The sequence below is a fragment of the Dermacentor variabilis genome, chromosome 1, assembly GCF_050947875.1.
Source record: "Dermacentor variabilis isolate Ectoservices chromosome 1, ASM5094787v1, whole genome shotgun sequence".
Classification (NCBI taxonomy): Eukaryota; Metazoa; Arthropoda; class Arachnida; order Ixodida; family Ixodidae; genus Dermacentor; species Dermacentor variabilis.
In genome coordinates this window covers 35,113,445-35,129,451 of record NC_134568.1, presented here as the reverse complement: position 1 = coordinate 35,129,451, position 16,007 = coordinate 35,113,445, and the positions used below count along the sequence as shown (strand labels likewise).

The window sequence follows — 16,007 nt, the reverse complement described above, 5'->3', positions numbered from 1 at the left end:
CAAATCAGCCAGTGCTGACATTACACTATATAGTCCAACATAGGTGACGCCCCTTCGATTTCTACATTATCTTTTTCTGGCTTAGAAAAGCTCTGTTCTCACTATGAATGATGAATTCGTTACTACAGAAGTATAATCGCTCAGTCTAGCTCAACTTAATATGTTTTTTGGCGTCCCTTTAAGTAAGCTGAAAGCTGATAGCTGGACAGCTATACATGCTTCCTCGGTGTGACGGCGGTGGCTAATGGGAGGCAACAATTCTGACAATTCGACAAGAGCAAGCACGCACTGTTTGAGACTGCTTTCTGCAGCAAGCTCACTGTCTATCAACCACTTTGCGTCATACGAGAGCACAGCAGCGGTGTGATCAATCTTGTAGTGAGGCGTCTTGGAAAATTGGGCCGCTATCTTGTACACATTCGGAAAGCAGACATTCGATTTCGCCTAGCGCGATTGTCCAGGCTGCGCCGATATCGTGGCCTAGGCCAATCTAGTCCAATCGCATGAGGCGAAATCGAACGTCGGCTTTTCGAACGCGTACAAGATGGTGTGCCTTGGTGTGCATAGAAAGTGCAACCTGTTTTATGACATCTTATGTCACACTGTATATCAAATAAATAAAACCCACCACAGTACCTCAGCGACTATGTATAGTGTGTTCCGCACAGGCTAAATTCCTTACCACAGCAGCCGCATTCAGACAGTGGCAGGTAATAATATGCACGAACGTTTATGCGGTCAAAATAGTTCCAGACCTCTTTACTGTGTTCTCTCTTGTACTGAAAGTGTTGTTTTGAGAAATTGGTCCCGCACAATGAATGCACCGTGTGGTCATCACACTGCAAATCGTTACGCGGTTTTAGCACCATCAGCTGCAGACATACAAAACCACGTAGTTCCTGTGTGTCACACAGGGGCCATGAGGTGGAGTAGGATTGTTAGTAACAGACACCACTGCAAACAGACTGTAATCCCACTATGCTGGTTAACACCAGAAAAAGAAAGTGTTTCGGCCAGTATCAAACCTAAGTCCTTCACTTCCAGAATTCCGACACTCAAACAAACTGTGCCGCAAGGATGTTGACAAAGTGCAAAGCCAAGAACATCATTATCTTTCAATTGACAGTAGCTACAGTGCACAAGACCAATAAACCAATGCTGATGAGAAGAAGGTTTAGTGGTGCCATTGGCAAGAAATAAAAAAGTGAAGCAACAGGCATGATTTTCCAAAGTAGATGGTTTCCAAAGTAGATAGTTGCTGTCAACACTACCTACAACTAATGCGTGGGGGTCTTGCTTTACTTAATAATACGCCAGCCATCGCTGCCGCTGCTACACAATGGCTGAAACTGCAACCATTCCTAGCGAAACAGGTTGTATTGCAATGGGTCATAGCCTCCAAGTGGGCCCCGAATGTTACAGTGGCCATTTATATGAGAAGTCTCTAAACAGATGTTCTGTCTTTCATTCAAAACAGTCTTCCACGACAGTAAAAACCACATCAAGACTGGTAACTTCAATGTGCATTTGCATATTTTATTGAAAATGCAAATAAATACAACTAGGCACACTCAAAGTGACATGCACCACTTATGCTTACAATATATAAAATACTAATGTAACCATGCAATGAGCTGCAAATGAGAATTCGCACCTCCAGATAAAAAGAAAGAAAAAGACTAGAAACTACAAAAGCCACAACAAACTATGATCGTAATGTAGCTGCAAGGACACTCTCCCATTCTGTTGGGCAAGTAAGATGTGGGAGAGACATATTGCACAAGAGTGGTATACACACTTTCCTCGTTTAACACACCATGCCCAACAGGGCAATACACCCCACCAGAACAAAGTAACAAGAACTGCAGGCATGCGACTTCCTGCCCCTGATGAAGATTGGCCTGCTCAACTTCTGAACCATCTTAATACCCTGCCATGCAAACCATTAAGCTGTATTATGTATGTATTACAAAAAGCTCCCTTAAACTAGAAATGACAGAAAGCAAACCTGTCAAGAATATATGGCAGTAACTGCAGCACTTCACAATTGCAATCTCTGCATAACTTCACAACACTCAGGCAGACAAAACTTTGTGTAGACAAAGCAAATGGTGCACCAGCATTCTTTTTCTGCTGCTGAAACTCGTGGAATCACCATGCATTTGAAATAGCATAATATCTATTTTGTTTTCAAACTGGAGCAGCAATTTATGTAGTTCGACAACAAAGTTTCCTTTAACCCAAATGTACACGAGTGTAGCATGGCCTTAAGAAAAATTACTATTCTGTGTGTCACACATATTCATAAAGAAAATTGAAATTAAGCAATTAGACAATCCAGATTAACAGTATCACAATAAATCGTGCCCACTGCCCTTAATAAAGGGGCCTCTCAGGAGTTTCTTGAGGCTCAACGCACGTTGGGGAAACATTAACTGCAGCTTCTGCTCCGTGTCCTGTTCATTTAAGTCAAACAGCACAGCAGCCCAACATTTTCTTTTTTTCAAGCAAATTCCAGTTCCACATTGTGTTTCTCTACCATAGAACTAACATTCCCCCTCTATTTGCTTCTGTTTAATAAAATAGTGCAAACACATTACCGAGTGTCCTTTTTCAAACACATCACTCATTTTCATCCTTTTTTTAAGCGTTACGCAGAAAGCGACAGGCTAAAGACAACACTGAGTCAAGCACGGCACCAAGCAACTTGCTTTTAGATGCCACACCTCAAGCAAATACCTTAGACGACCCTTGCAAAGTGATCCGGGAAAATAACACAAGTGACTGATGACCAGTGCAGTGAAATTCCACTGCTTGGTACTGCAGTTCACAAACATGCTGACCATGAGACTGCCAGACTACTTCCACTTTTCAGTCCTAGGAGGGAGGAGGTTAACGGACATGAGTAATTTATCATGCAAAGACCCACTAAGCTCATGAGCACTCATGTAGAGCATGCCAATGCTGGGCAGCAGCATTTTAAAGACACATGCCTTGTGAACAGCTGTTGGCCTTGCACATGCTACATAATGGGAAAGGCCTGACACACTCATCTGCATAGACATGAGAAGCAGCATCCTGCAGGAATTCTGCCACTCCAGTCATCGTTCACTTGTGCCAGTCTTTTTTCTGGACGTACGACTGCACTACATCTCTCTCCACAGGAATCGCAACCTTCTTCATACCTTGTCCATAGCCTGTCAACCTCAAGCTGTCACTTGACGCAAACCCTCAGGCAAGCCTTGATGACAGAGTTCTGTGCAATGGCTTCAATAAGATCTCATCCATTCTCTTGCAGCAGCATTGCATGCTTAAGGTTTATCAGCATCAGTAAGTCGACATGAAGGACTCACCTCAACTTTATTGGGCCCAGGAGCTTTCATCTTTCAAGAAGTGTTGCCATTGTACAACCACCTAGACAGGAGCACACAAGTTGGATGACACCCCCAGTCAACACTGACATCAGCTCTCCATGGAAACAACAGTGTGCTAGCCCTCCCCACCAGCCTGGTTTCCTCACTGACATGTGTGACACGAGTCCCACTGCATGCGAGGATGTCCAAGCAAAACAGGTACAATGGCACACAAAACCACAACTCAGTATAATACCTCAGAGCTACTTGGTTCAGTAAACAAAGAATTCACTAGCAGGCACTATAAGCCCTGCCAATATCGTTTACAAGGTCATTGCTACATCAAAAGTGCTACACAACAGTCCGAGTCTGGATTTTATGCATTCCAGGATTTTAGAGTTATTAAACACAATCTTTTAAAGAACAACTTTGCACACTCAAGGGACGAAATGCACATAGCCATTACTCAAATTGTTTCTAAAGAACCTCTGAGTTACCCCAGAAATAGAGAAAAAAGCAACAGGAACAAAGAAGGATCCACGAACCAAAGTGCAACCTCTCTTGGCACACACAAATACAAAACCAGAACAAAAGCAAACTCAGTGGACCATGTGTACACACATGTGGTATGTGCATACACACAACACATGCAGGGCATGGAAATTGTGAAAAATAATAAGCAGTTAGATAACCATGTTACTGTACATGCCAGGTTATTCTCATAGAAAGGTGTAATTTGATGAACTGATCCCAAGTGCTGTTAGCAAGGCATGCCCTACAGAATGTTCCTCTCACTGACAGCACAGAACAGCCATAGAGTCTGAAAAAAAAAAAAAACCCAAGTACCATAAACATCTTAGGACATCTAGAAATATCCCACAAAATTTAATGCCGCCCTGGCTGTTGTTCTACTGCTTTACATACAATGACAGCAAAATTTCAAATACTTGCAGGTGGCTCCCAGGAAGATTTCCTATTTCCACAGTGACACAACAGCATATTAAAACAAGAAAGCAAGCTTTCACACAGGTGAAAACCAGAGAACTCATTACGGTAATCACATACTTCAAAGAGATGTAAAACGGTAGATCACCGCAATGTGTTAAGTAAAATGAAGATTTAGTGACGTGCCGGGGATAGTTATCTGTACTTTTTTGAGACGCACCAATTCTCACTCTAAAAAAGAAAGAGCCTGTTACTCATATTTCCAACTATCGCTACACTTAGCGCACAGAATGCCAACACTGATTCATGCCCATGTAGTAAGTTTCGTGGCGTTTCTTAAAAAAAAGAATTGGTGGCAGTTTTATGTTTACTTACTGCCAGAAAAGCAATGCTTTTGGTATGCCAACCAGCAAATGCCAAGAAGTGATTACTGGTGAGAAGTAAACTCTGATTGGTGAAGCTTGCAGCATACATGCACCATAATATCTAAACTCAATATAAAGAATATGGTTATAATGAAGCAAATCAAAATATTCTCGCCGATATTGCCGCTAACACATATATGCTTATAACAAATATCAGACAGCGAATGCACAGGGTTGTCCAATATGAAAGGGAACACCGGGTTTGAGTTCAAAGCTGGTAATTTTCTTTGTGTGTGCTTGTAATGAGAAAAAGATCCATGGGCAGAATTTTTCAACAGGAGAAATAAGTACCAAATAGCAGTGAGTGAAGTTCTGAATTGCACATTTGCAGGAATTGTGGTTTGAACACAGCTGAAGTGTTCCCTTTCATATTGGATGAGGATGTACATTTGTGTCAGATGTGACTTCATTATGCCAAGGTTCGACTAGTTACAATGCCACAATAAATGCACCATCTGCACAGGCACAGGTTCCTCACTTAGCACAGTATGCCACTGCCATCTATAATGACTGCATCATAAGGCTTTACTGCAAATGACAGAACATCAGGAACAAGTGCAGCTTAAGGCCAAGTGAGAAACATCAACAACAGCTTGTGTTCCCTAGGTGCTCATTTGTGTCTGTCCATTCTATGTACTCACTCATGGAAGAGAACAACAGTGGCTGAGGGATGTCTTGGGCTGCAGCAAACACTTCAACAAGAGGGGACAGCTCAGCTCGACAGCTGTTGCTCTGACAAAAACAAGTCCCCTTGCCGAAATGTGGCTACAGCCTGAGACATCTCTTATTGGATAATGCTGATCAATTCAAGTCTTCATATTAATTAATTTAATTAAACTCTGGGGTTTTATGCGCCAAAACCATGATCTGATTAGGAGGAAGACCTGCAGTGGGTGACTTCAGATTAATTTTGAATACCTGGGGGGTTCTTTAATGTGCACCTAAATCTAAGTGTACAACCTTTTCTGCATTCTGCCCCAATCGGAATGTAGCTATTGTGGCCAGGCTCAAACCCACAACTTCGAGCTCAGCAGCTCAACACTACAGCCGCTAAGCTACCGTGGCGGGTGAGTCTCCATCTTGCTGTGAGCCTGTCCAGCCAACACAATGACGTGCACAATTTCTGCGGTACACCTGACACACATGAACCCATGAATGACCAAATTTTCAATCGGATTTTAGCGATACCTGAGTTGGCTTGATGATGAATGCAGCATTAGAGAGGCCCCTGCCGCTCTCCTGACTAACACGTAAAATGTGTCACTTGCGACAGCCTTGATAAAAAGCAAGCATGTTTGGTGGAAAACAGAAACAGAATAAAAAGTCCAGCAGTGTGGGTACTTCCCCAATTTTAAGATTGTCCTTTCATTTATTTGAAAAAACTTCACGCTGACATATGCACTTTATAGTATTATTTAGAAATGAACATAGGTAAAATGTTCGGAGGAGTGCTACTTCTGCAAGATTTTCTTGTTCCATGGTAGTCTTGTTCCGTCTATGCCCATTCACTCATCCTACACCACTTCCTGTTTCAGAAAGAGTACAATTTTTTCTTTCTTTCTGCAAATACACATGTGGTGGCAACAATGACATCAGTGCACCACAACCATTTGGAGAAAGTTATTTATAGACAAAGCACCAAATGCTTTTAGGTTTTCAGAGCTTCGACACGTTTTTAGTGGCAGATGTTTTTTATACTTTTTGGCTAAAACCACAATGCTGGAAGTTTACATGCCTGTTCGAAGTAGTTATCTTGAGTCAATTGCAAAGGCTACCACTGACCTTTAATGAAATCCAAACAATTGCAAAGCAGCTCAGGAACTTAAAAGATGTGCCCTGCAGGCTATTCTGTCTCACCCTAGTGTGGCACTTCCAAAATACAATGTCAACTGTCTGCTCCAGCACTGGAGCATACATCAATCAGCTACTGGAGTATATCAAGGCATTCTGGTGCCAATCAGAAAGAAAGAAGGCAAATAAAAAAATCAATATATGCTCTAGCATGGTGAAAAAGTGCTGTTTCCAGGTGAAACCCGACCTGTCTCAGTAAATAATAAAATTGGAATAAAGGCTGGAATTGTATAATACCCTGGACCAGTATTTCTTGCAATGCCTAAAGAAGGGTCTTTAAGGCATCCAAAGGACTAGGTTTATGCAAGAATGAATATAAAATTCATAGAAACGTTAGGCTTATCAGCCTCCAATTACTATTAACTCTGTGGAACCACATAGTGTAAGCACCTTGACAGTGTATATGAGGACACCGCTAGATCATTCCCAAAACACAGCAGAACTTTGCCAATACGTTCATAGTCCATAACTTTCCCGTTTCATGCATTTGCAAACGAGGGGGGAGGTGGGGGGGGGCAAGCTTCTAAGACTACTCCATTCAGGTGACATTATTCCGATCATACATCTTCCATATTACAGTTTACTCCTTCACTTTAACTTAAAATGTACCACCACGGTAGTTCACTATTCACAAACGTCCAGGAGGCATTCTGCATTGGATGCAGTAAGTTAAATGAGACACACAAAGACACTCTGCACTGCGCATGGAATACAGTGCTGCTTTGGAAGAGGGCCAAGTTATACATAACCCACTCCACTAGGCTTTGTATTACCTGAAAGCCGCTAGTGCCACTGTCATACAAGGCAGCCAGAGAAACCAGCAGAACGTCCTTGAAAGCACTATAAAATATGTCCCAGCTCATTCCAGCGCAAATGCTCAGATGGGTAACATGTTTGCAAAGTCAAGAAAATATTTTGACTGGAGTAGTCCTTTATAGTCACAACCATTGCTCACTTTTTTTCCATATGGAATGAAGATGGTTGCACTTTCTGACTGCTCGCTTACTTTGTTCCTTTATTTTATTTACCTGCTATGCCATTTCCGGATAATTATTCAGCTCAGAGGCACATTTAATCGGCGGCAAACAATACCTGGGGCACAGATTCAAGCAAGCAGCCAGAACAGCATTAAGAAAAATGGCTTAGAGATTGCATAGCTAGTGAGAGGGTAGGAGTATTTGCTACACACCTATGATAAACTCAACCACCTGTGTTTTTTTGTTTGTTTTGAGAAGTCAAGTAGCTAACACAGATTCACCAGCTATCTTACTATCAAGCAATGCAAACTTGAATTTCCTCCTAGGCTATGCCATTCACAGCGAGGTTAAATAGAAAATGGATGAGTGCAGCAAACATTCATGCATAAGCTAATAAAAGAAAGATTAATAAAAGGCACCTACAAACATGTTTCGGGGCATGAAAGATACAGCTCTCACAATACTAAATGACAAATAGTATTACACACTCTATCGAAGCACCAATGGGCTGCATGACATGTCTTAACAAAGGTTCCGGATGTATTGGGCATAAAAGGTACCTCATCAAGAATTCCTTCCTGCAAAAATTTTTTTTTCTAGAGCATTTCGTACAGGCAGAGTAATGAACAGCCAGAGGTTGTCCTAGAATTCCTAGGATGCTGAAGACTGTGGCTTTCATCAAGCAAGGGTGGTGATTGACCCAGCGACAAGTTACGATAGTTATTAAAAAAATTTGGTAACTGCTGGTTTGTAATGCTATACCAGCCTGCAACAACGAGGGTTTGGTGGGGATTTCAGAAAGCCACAGGGGAATGCAAATTACTGTTCAGGTAAAATTTCAGGTCTAATATCTTCACCTGGCACGATGATGTAGCAAAGTGACTGCGTGTGTACTTTTTCAATGTACAGAAAGGATTCCAGAATGCAGTCTACCCTTTGTGTTTTATACTTGTAACTAAATTGTGCATCATTACTTTCATAGCGCAGGTAAACTGCAACTTGCAATGTGCATATAGCAGCTTGAAAACTGGTAAAACCTGTTGCTTCTACATAAAAATTTGGAACGATTACCTCTCTACCTGCTGCATTTTTTTTGCTGCCAACACAATTTGTTATGGCACTTGGAACTTTAATACACAAGACTAGTGCCCATCCCACCTCAGACATAATCGTACCTGTAAAGGTAGGCACAGCTTCTTCAGGGAAAAAAAAAGATAAACTGTAATGACACAAGGCAAAACACCAATACATAAGCGCTACCTGTAAAAGCTTACTATCAAAATAGAAAAAAGAATGATCAATATAAATATGCTACAGAAAGGCATACCAACTAAATTATATCGTGCATATATAGTCATAACAGTAAGCTTGGTTACAAAATACAACTATAAATTAAACCCTCTATGACTCTACACAAAGTTCAAGTCTGAACAACTCCAACAGCTGCAATATTAGTACCATCATTCAAGCAATATTCTATGATGCACACTGCTTCAAGCAAGGGAGACAGATATGAACTAAAGTGTCAGATCCATTCATTGTGGGTTTTTACGAGCCAAAACCACTTTATCGTTATGAGGCACACCGTAGTGGAGGACTCCGGAAATTTTGACCACCTGGGGTTCTTTAACGTGCACCTAAATCTAAGTACACGGGTGTTTTCGCATTTTAAAATGTCAGATGTGAATGGCATTAAAAGGTCTCTTCAAATAAAATCTCTTGCGCAGTCTCCTTGGGCCTGAACACAAACCTTGTAACTTGCATACATGCACAATGTGCAGCTGCTCGCACAAGTCATTGAAATGCAGATTTCAAGAGAAGGAAGTGTTCTCTTGAAATCGCATCATGGCCCAAGTGCACAGGCCTAAAATCGGGACACTCACTACTTTTGTGGCATACAGGCCTGCATAATGCATGCTTCAATGGCTGGCTGCCTGTCTAAGCACATTTTCAGCCTTTTCTATAGTGGCTGCATTCTGAAAATAGGTGAAAACCCATGGACAAAACTAAACATGGACCATGGCAGCAGTTACAATGCTGGGATCTCTCTACATGAATCCCAAAAATTTTAAATGTCATTAGGATTTGCAGGTGATCTGGGGTGAATGTTCTCAATGCTTATTTCTGCTATGTAGCCTTCATATACATTATTGCACTTGTAGTGGGACATGCCCAAATTCCACTCGCTTTCAATATGAAAGGCTGAGTTCCATGACCTCTCCTAACGAGTAATAATTCTCAAGCTATTTTCAGAGACCCTGAAATACAAAATTTCCCAGCAGCAGGCATGACAACCATCTGTACAGGTCAACCCCTTCGCACCATGGTGGTGTTTTTAAGGTATCCATGAAATAGCTTGTTACACAGATTCGATATAGTAAGCACCATAACGTCACTGCATTAAAGCTGAAAGGTACTAATATGTGCCCTATTTGCTTAGGCATACGGTTACCCCAACGCAGCTATCAATTCCGGCTAGTGCAACTATAAGCAGCGAGGATATATTAGATTTTCCTTTGCTGCTTCTTTTGGTTGACTATTTTCTTCTGTGGATGTATGGGAGCAGGAAATTTGCTGAAAAGTCGCATATGAAGGCAAACACTTCTGATACTGCAAAAAAGTTACTTCTGAAACTGCAAAAGACAAATCCAAAACATACATGGTCCTATGACAAACTTGCAATCCTTAGTTGTGGAAAACATGGTACTGTCAGATTAAGTGCACTTAAAAAAAAAAACAAAAAAAAAACAAGAGAAGACTTATAGCACTTGGGAAGCAGCTGGAACACAATGCAGTTCACTTATAATGATCATGAGAAAGTATTATAAATTACGTATTGCTATGTCTGGTGCCTGATTTTACAAATCTTCGCAACATGGTGTACTAGGAGACAATACGTACCCGCTGTTATAAGTGATGATTGCTACAAGTGGTATCATACGTGGATATCACTGTATTATAGTAAATAAAAAAGGAAATGTTTAGCGGTGTGTCAGGCCACCAAGTAACTCTTGTCAAGGCCTTCATTTTCATGCTTTTTGCACAGCATCAGTCACGAAAAACGATAGCCAATGGAACAACTCCCACTGGTTAACAGCATTTTGAAGATGGTGAAAGAATCTTTGGTCTCAAGCAGGTCATTAAAAAAAAAGAAACCACACACACAAAGAGAGCTGTGAAATAAGCAGCACATACAAAATCTGCCAAACAGATGTTTCAAAAACGACATATATAATCATAAATACATATTAGATATGACTGTGTTTGGACCAACATGAGCATTGTTTCATCAGTAATGTATAAAGAGTTGAACACATCATGTAAATACCGCAACTCAGCTAAACATGAACAATATATACTCTCTTGAACAGGAACCTACAATGTCGGGAGGTGTAGAAATCTCCAAACACACGAACGGAAAGAAGTAAAAGCAAATGGCACGAATGTCTGCTGAGGTGCTTCATGCGTTGGACATTGGCCAAGGGATAACTCAAGCCCAACACAGCCCTGCATGTCGTGGGGGTCCAAGGAGAGCTGTTTCTATAGCAGCATTCAGAAATATAAAAAAATGAACGGCCAGCATGGAAAAGGTGAGTGGGGTATAGTGCCCCATCTTTGTGCAGCCTTTTGCTTCAATAAAACATTGTTGCAAAGACCTTGGTACAGAGTAGGCTCCCACTATGAGGACGACTTTGGAGTTGTGCGTGTAATTCATGGAAACAAACCTCTGCGATGATTTCAGATCTTGTGTCAAAACTGATGCAAGTTGGGTAAGGTGACCTGAGTGCCTATGGTGCAAGTGTCTGGAACGCCAAGCCAGATTGCAGCCTAATTTGTACACAGAACACTACTCAGGCTTAACAAAAGAAAAAGAAAAAGAAGAAAGCCTGCACAAAGGCTGTACACACATCTTCTACACAACCGTATTAGTAATACACACATGAAGAGCGTAAGCCACACCTTAGCACAGCTGCATTTCCTTTCCCCTGTCCCTGTACATAATTATGACTTCGCCTGTCAGTGAGAGTGTACAGCAATTATTATGCCCCCAATGCACTATGGTTAACCACATCAAAGGCAATAGTTTCTATTTAAAACATTATCATTACACACAAAATAACTATTTTCTACACAAGCTGCACAGCTTAGCAAATACTTATTTCAATAGCGCACTGGTTTGTTTGCGGATATTCATCTATTAAGTTAAGGTTATGGCACATTCACATGCCATTCAAATCCACGTTACACGTGCATGAACCTGCAGTTATCCAGATGTTTAAATGTAAGCTGAAAACTGCTCGCAGTTCATTAATAAACATACAACTATGCACATATACAAGCTTCTCTTTGTGTTGCTGTGAATTTCACAGTAAAAGAAATAAAAAAAAAGAAATGAGTGCAATCACTGAGTCAAAGGACTAGACTAAACGCTGCAGTTCTTTTACACACATTCTATAAACAATGGTAACCCGATGCCGCCTCCTATTTCCAGTTAGTAACTGTTTTTGGCGGCCTCATTAGCATTAGAGCAGACTCCCAGATGTACAGAAATATTAGTGATAGCAATAACATGGGCACTTCAGAGTGCATGCATTGCACGCACATGCACAGATGTACACATTATTCGGTGCACGCACATACACATATGCATGCTGTTCAGGTCACCAACAGCCTGTTTCAGGTGATGAAAAAAAAAAGGGGGTGGGAAACTACAACATTGATTGCACCCCCACCCCATTTCTCACTACCCAAAGCCTATGTCGACCTCCATCGTCCTTGAACCTTAAACATGGCAAACTTAGTCCAATGCTCCAGAGGGAAATGGAAGTGATAGAAGGCTAGGAAAGAAAGTGACACGTGCCCGGCCAATTCTGTGAAGGCAAGCAGTTAAGGTGATACAGCTTGTGCTTTGAAGTGTGCTCACTTTTTGCGAAACAAGTGTTGGAGGTCGCATGATCTGTTGAATTTCAGAGGCATGGCACAGTGAAATGGTAAAGGCAGCGACAGCATGGAACGTTCCCTTGTGAAGCTTGGCTGCATGACAACATGCTCTCTCCTAGTTTCTTTGACACCATACATGCTTAGTTAGTAAGAGAATGTTTACTGCAATTCAAACTTCACATGAAACTGCCAGCTTTAGTTCATGAAATATTCTAATACCTTGCTATCACTGTTAATGCTTCATGCTTTGGGTGAAACTGCAATTTTTTTCTTTATAACTTGCTACCTTAATCAGCAGTTTTGGATACAGTTGCCAAGGAAATAACATCTTATACATGTTGCTCTCACACATGCTAAGATGACCAATGAGCAGATATGTTCAAAAGCAAATTTCAAATTAGAAAGTCCTCCAAGAGCTTGCAAGATTATCTACATCTAGATTTAGAATGCTTGCAACTATTGTTGATGACAAGACATGACAAGAGCATGGCAAATTAGTTGTGTGGAAACCTTCAAGGTGGCGGAGTATTCATATAAGTGAAAAACTGTCATCCACCTAACCGCTGGATGTTGTTATTTCAGTGTACCTTTGCTCTGAGTTGTCGATTAATTTGGCCTAGCTCTACAATATGTTAGCCTACTGGTTAGCTTAGACAGTAGAACGACTGCCCCGGAAAGGCGATGGTCCTGGGTTCAATCCCTGACAAAGACTAACTGCAATGTTTTGGTGTTTTGCTTTGTAGCTTCATGCTGCTGTCAAGTGGATGACAATTTTTTTTCTTTTTGTGACAAGAGCAGCATAAAAGAAACTGAAGATTTAGCATGCCTCGCTATAATACAGCAGAAAAGTTCTTTCATGACTAAAAAGCAGAGTGCGACATGCTCATACTTTCATTTTGCATTTGTTTCACTAGTCTAGCACACAGCGAGACTGCTCTGTTCTGCCTTGGCCACTAAGGATGCTATCAGTTTGAGAAGCCAATAAAACATGGCAAGAAAAAAGAAAGAAAGAAAGAAAAGAAAACAGAAAAAAAAATATTGTAGCTACTACATGCATTCTGTAACTAAAAGGCACAATATCGACTTCTTTGTGTGGCTACCTCATTGTACCTCTAAATTCTAGTCTGCAAAGTCATGCCACAAGAAATTAAACCTTCAGAGCTCCAATGTAAAATTTAATAGGTTAAATTAAATTCTGGGTTCTCTAGTGCCAAAACCCCGATCTGAAAGGCATGCCACAGCAGGGGATTCTGGATTAATTTTGACCATCTGGGGTTCTTTAACTTGCACCTAAATCTAAGTACACGAGCATTTTCACATTTCGTCCCTGTCAAAATGCGGCCACCACAGCCAGGATCAAACCCACAACCTCGAGCTCAGCAGTGCAACGTTCTCACGCAGAGAAAGCATTTGCAGTTCAGCGAACGTGCTGTTAGGTACCTCTGGCTAACGGAGCATCAAAATAGCCTTCACTTGATTTCTACAAGCTCACGCCTGCACTGTAGTTGCTTGAAGCAAGGTGAATACAGTCCTGGCACACATCATTTGAGCCAAGGGTACTATATGAACGAACTTTTTGTAAAAATGTAAGTTTGCAGTGTCATCACCGGCGAATGCTTGGCTTTGTGGACACAGCGATGCCAGACACTCTCTGTGGTGGCCTTGACTCTGACCCAGAGACTGCTCTGCCATGAAGGTGCATTGCAGGAGCAGAGACTCCAGGAATCCTTACAACCATCGCGGCACCACCTGTGCCGGGAGACCTAGTCATGTGCGTAGACCTTGCTGCTGAAGCAGATGATGGGCTCCTTGCAGATGGTGGCAATGGGCCATGCAGTGATGCAGCTCGCGAGTGTGTAGTCAATGGACCACCGCTAGACTTCACTCTTGTCTCAGAAGTGGAAGCAGCACGGCGTCGGTGTGGAAGGTTCCCAGAGGCCACTCCGGAAGCAGATGCTGTAGCGCCACCTCGTAGCGCAGGCGGCCTTGTGTAGGGGACGACATCGGGATCTGGGCCTCGTTTCTGCTTACGAAGTTTCCGTGAGAGCTCCCGTTCCAGCAGCTCTGCCTCCTGCAGCCGCCGTAACTCAAGTTCAGTACTTTCTGCTCTAATCTGTAGCAATGTCACAACAGAATTTCAGTTTTACAATGTGGAAGATAATTATTCTACATTTTTGGCAACTACTTTTATTCGAAAGAGCTCACTGGTGTTTTTCAGACTATATTTGCATGAAAGGCGAGATATTTTAAAATGACGCGCATGATATCTCCGGTGAGCACGAATTGTTATGGGCTTTGCATCACTTCTTTCTATAAAGATGAAGTAATTGAAATTTTAAACAGTAAGCAGGTAGTGATGCTGAGTCGATGCTGACGAAAGGTATACATTTCAGTTGTGAAATGTGGCTGAAGATGTAGAGAGAGAGTATTTATGGGAAAGATAAAAAGGTGGGCCCAAGTATAATCTAGCCAGCTACTCTACAATGGTAAAAGGTAAGGAGGGACAAGAAATGTATATATGAATTGCAACTGTATGCTACAGTAAAGTGTCAGTAGACAAAGGTCACCATCTGACCTTTGTCTACTACAATGGACTAGGCTTGTGCTAATATTCACTTGAATATTATTATGGCATTCAATACTTGCTTCAGCTCGAATTTTAGCATTCAAAGTTTTCTAAGTATTTGAAGCATATAACAAATATAAATTTAAAAAACATGTATAATTGACAGTTTTGGTTCCAATGAGCAAGTTACACCACATGGCTCATAGCCAAGACAAGCCAAAGACAAATTTGTTTATGGTTGCCAACCGGCTTTTGCACCTTCTTGAACATCAGTTCTGCATAACCACTGCATTCTCTGTTGAAACAGTGTATAACAACTACCGAAGTTTTGGACGTCGTAAGGTGTCTGGCTTGATTTTACGGACATGATACGCACACATGATGTCGTTAAATGAGGCAGCCGTGAAACCACCATTCAGGTAGTCCTGTGTACTCTCACTTTTGGAAGCAAGATGGTTTCTCAACCTCTCAAAAGCCGTACAGTCACTGTGAAAAGATTTGCATCAGCTTGGCACTAAACCATATGACGATGAATTGGCATTTCGTGGCGCAAGGGCCAAGTATGGCAAAAGAGCACCAGGCTAGTGTTAATAAGTTGTCAATGTAGTAGTGAACTGTGAGAAGTAGATATGATGCAGCTGTAAAAGAATCTTAAAACAGTCTCTGTAAAGTGTGCAAAATATATGACTAATGATGTATGCTATGAATACGAAAGATACTTCTTAGAAGGATAATACATATACTAAATATGTCAGTAGCAAGAACTTGTAAGAATGAATGAAGGTTTGATGTTCAATGGCGCGAGGGCCAAGTATGGCCAAAGAGCGCCATGTCCACGGTAATGAGTTCGCAGTGTAATTATGAGTTCTATGAAGTTGGTGTGACGTGGCTGTAAAGGGGCCTTAAAAATAGTCGCTCGAAAGCGCGTAAAATCTGTATAATAAGATTA

At 41.5% G+C, this 16,007-nt stretch overlaps 1 protein-coding gene across 1 annotated transcript in view; it reads right to left on the bottom strand.

Moving 5' to 3' along the window:
* Window positions 1-1,515: 1,515 nt before the first annotated feature.
* LOC142571617 (uncharacterized) overlaps window positions 1,516-16,007 on the bottom strand; it is a 159,192-nt gene continuing 144,700 nt past the window's right edge. Inside the window, exon 17 of the mRNA XM_075680162.1 lies at window positions 1,516-14,563. Coding sequence (XP_075536277.1) covers window positions 14,096-14,563 — 468 coding nt within the window. The 3' untranslated portion in view covers window positions 1,516-14,095. The remainder of the gene's footprint in view (window positions 14,564-16,007) is intronic.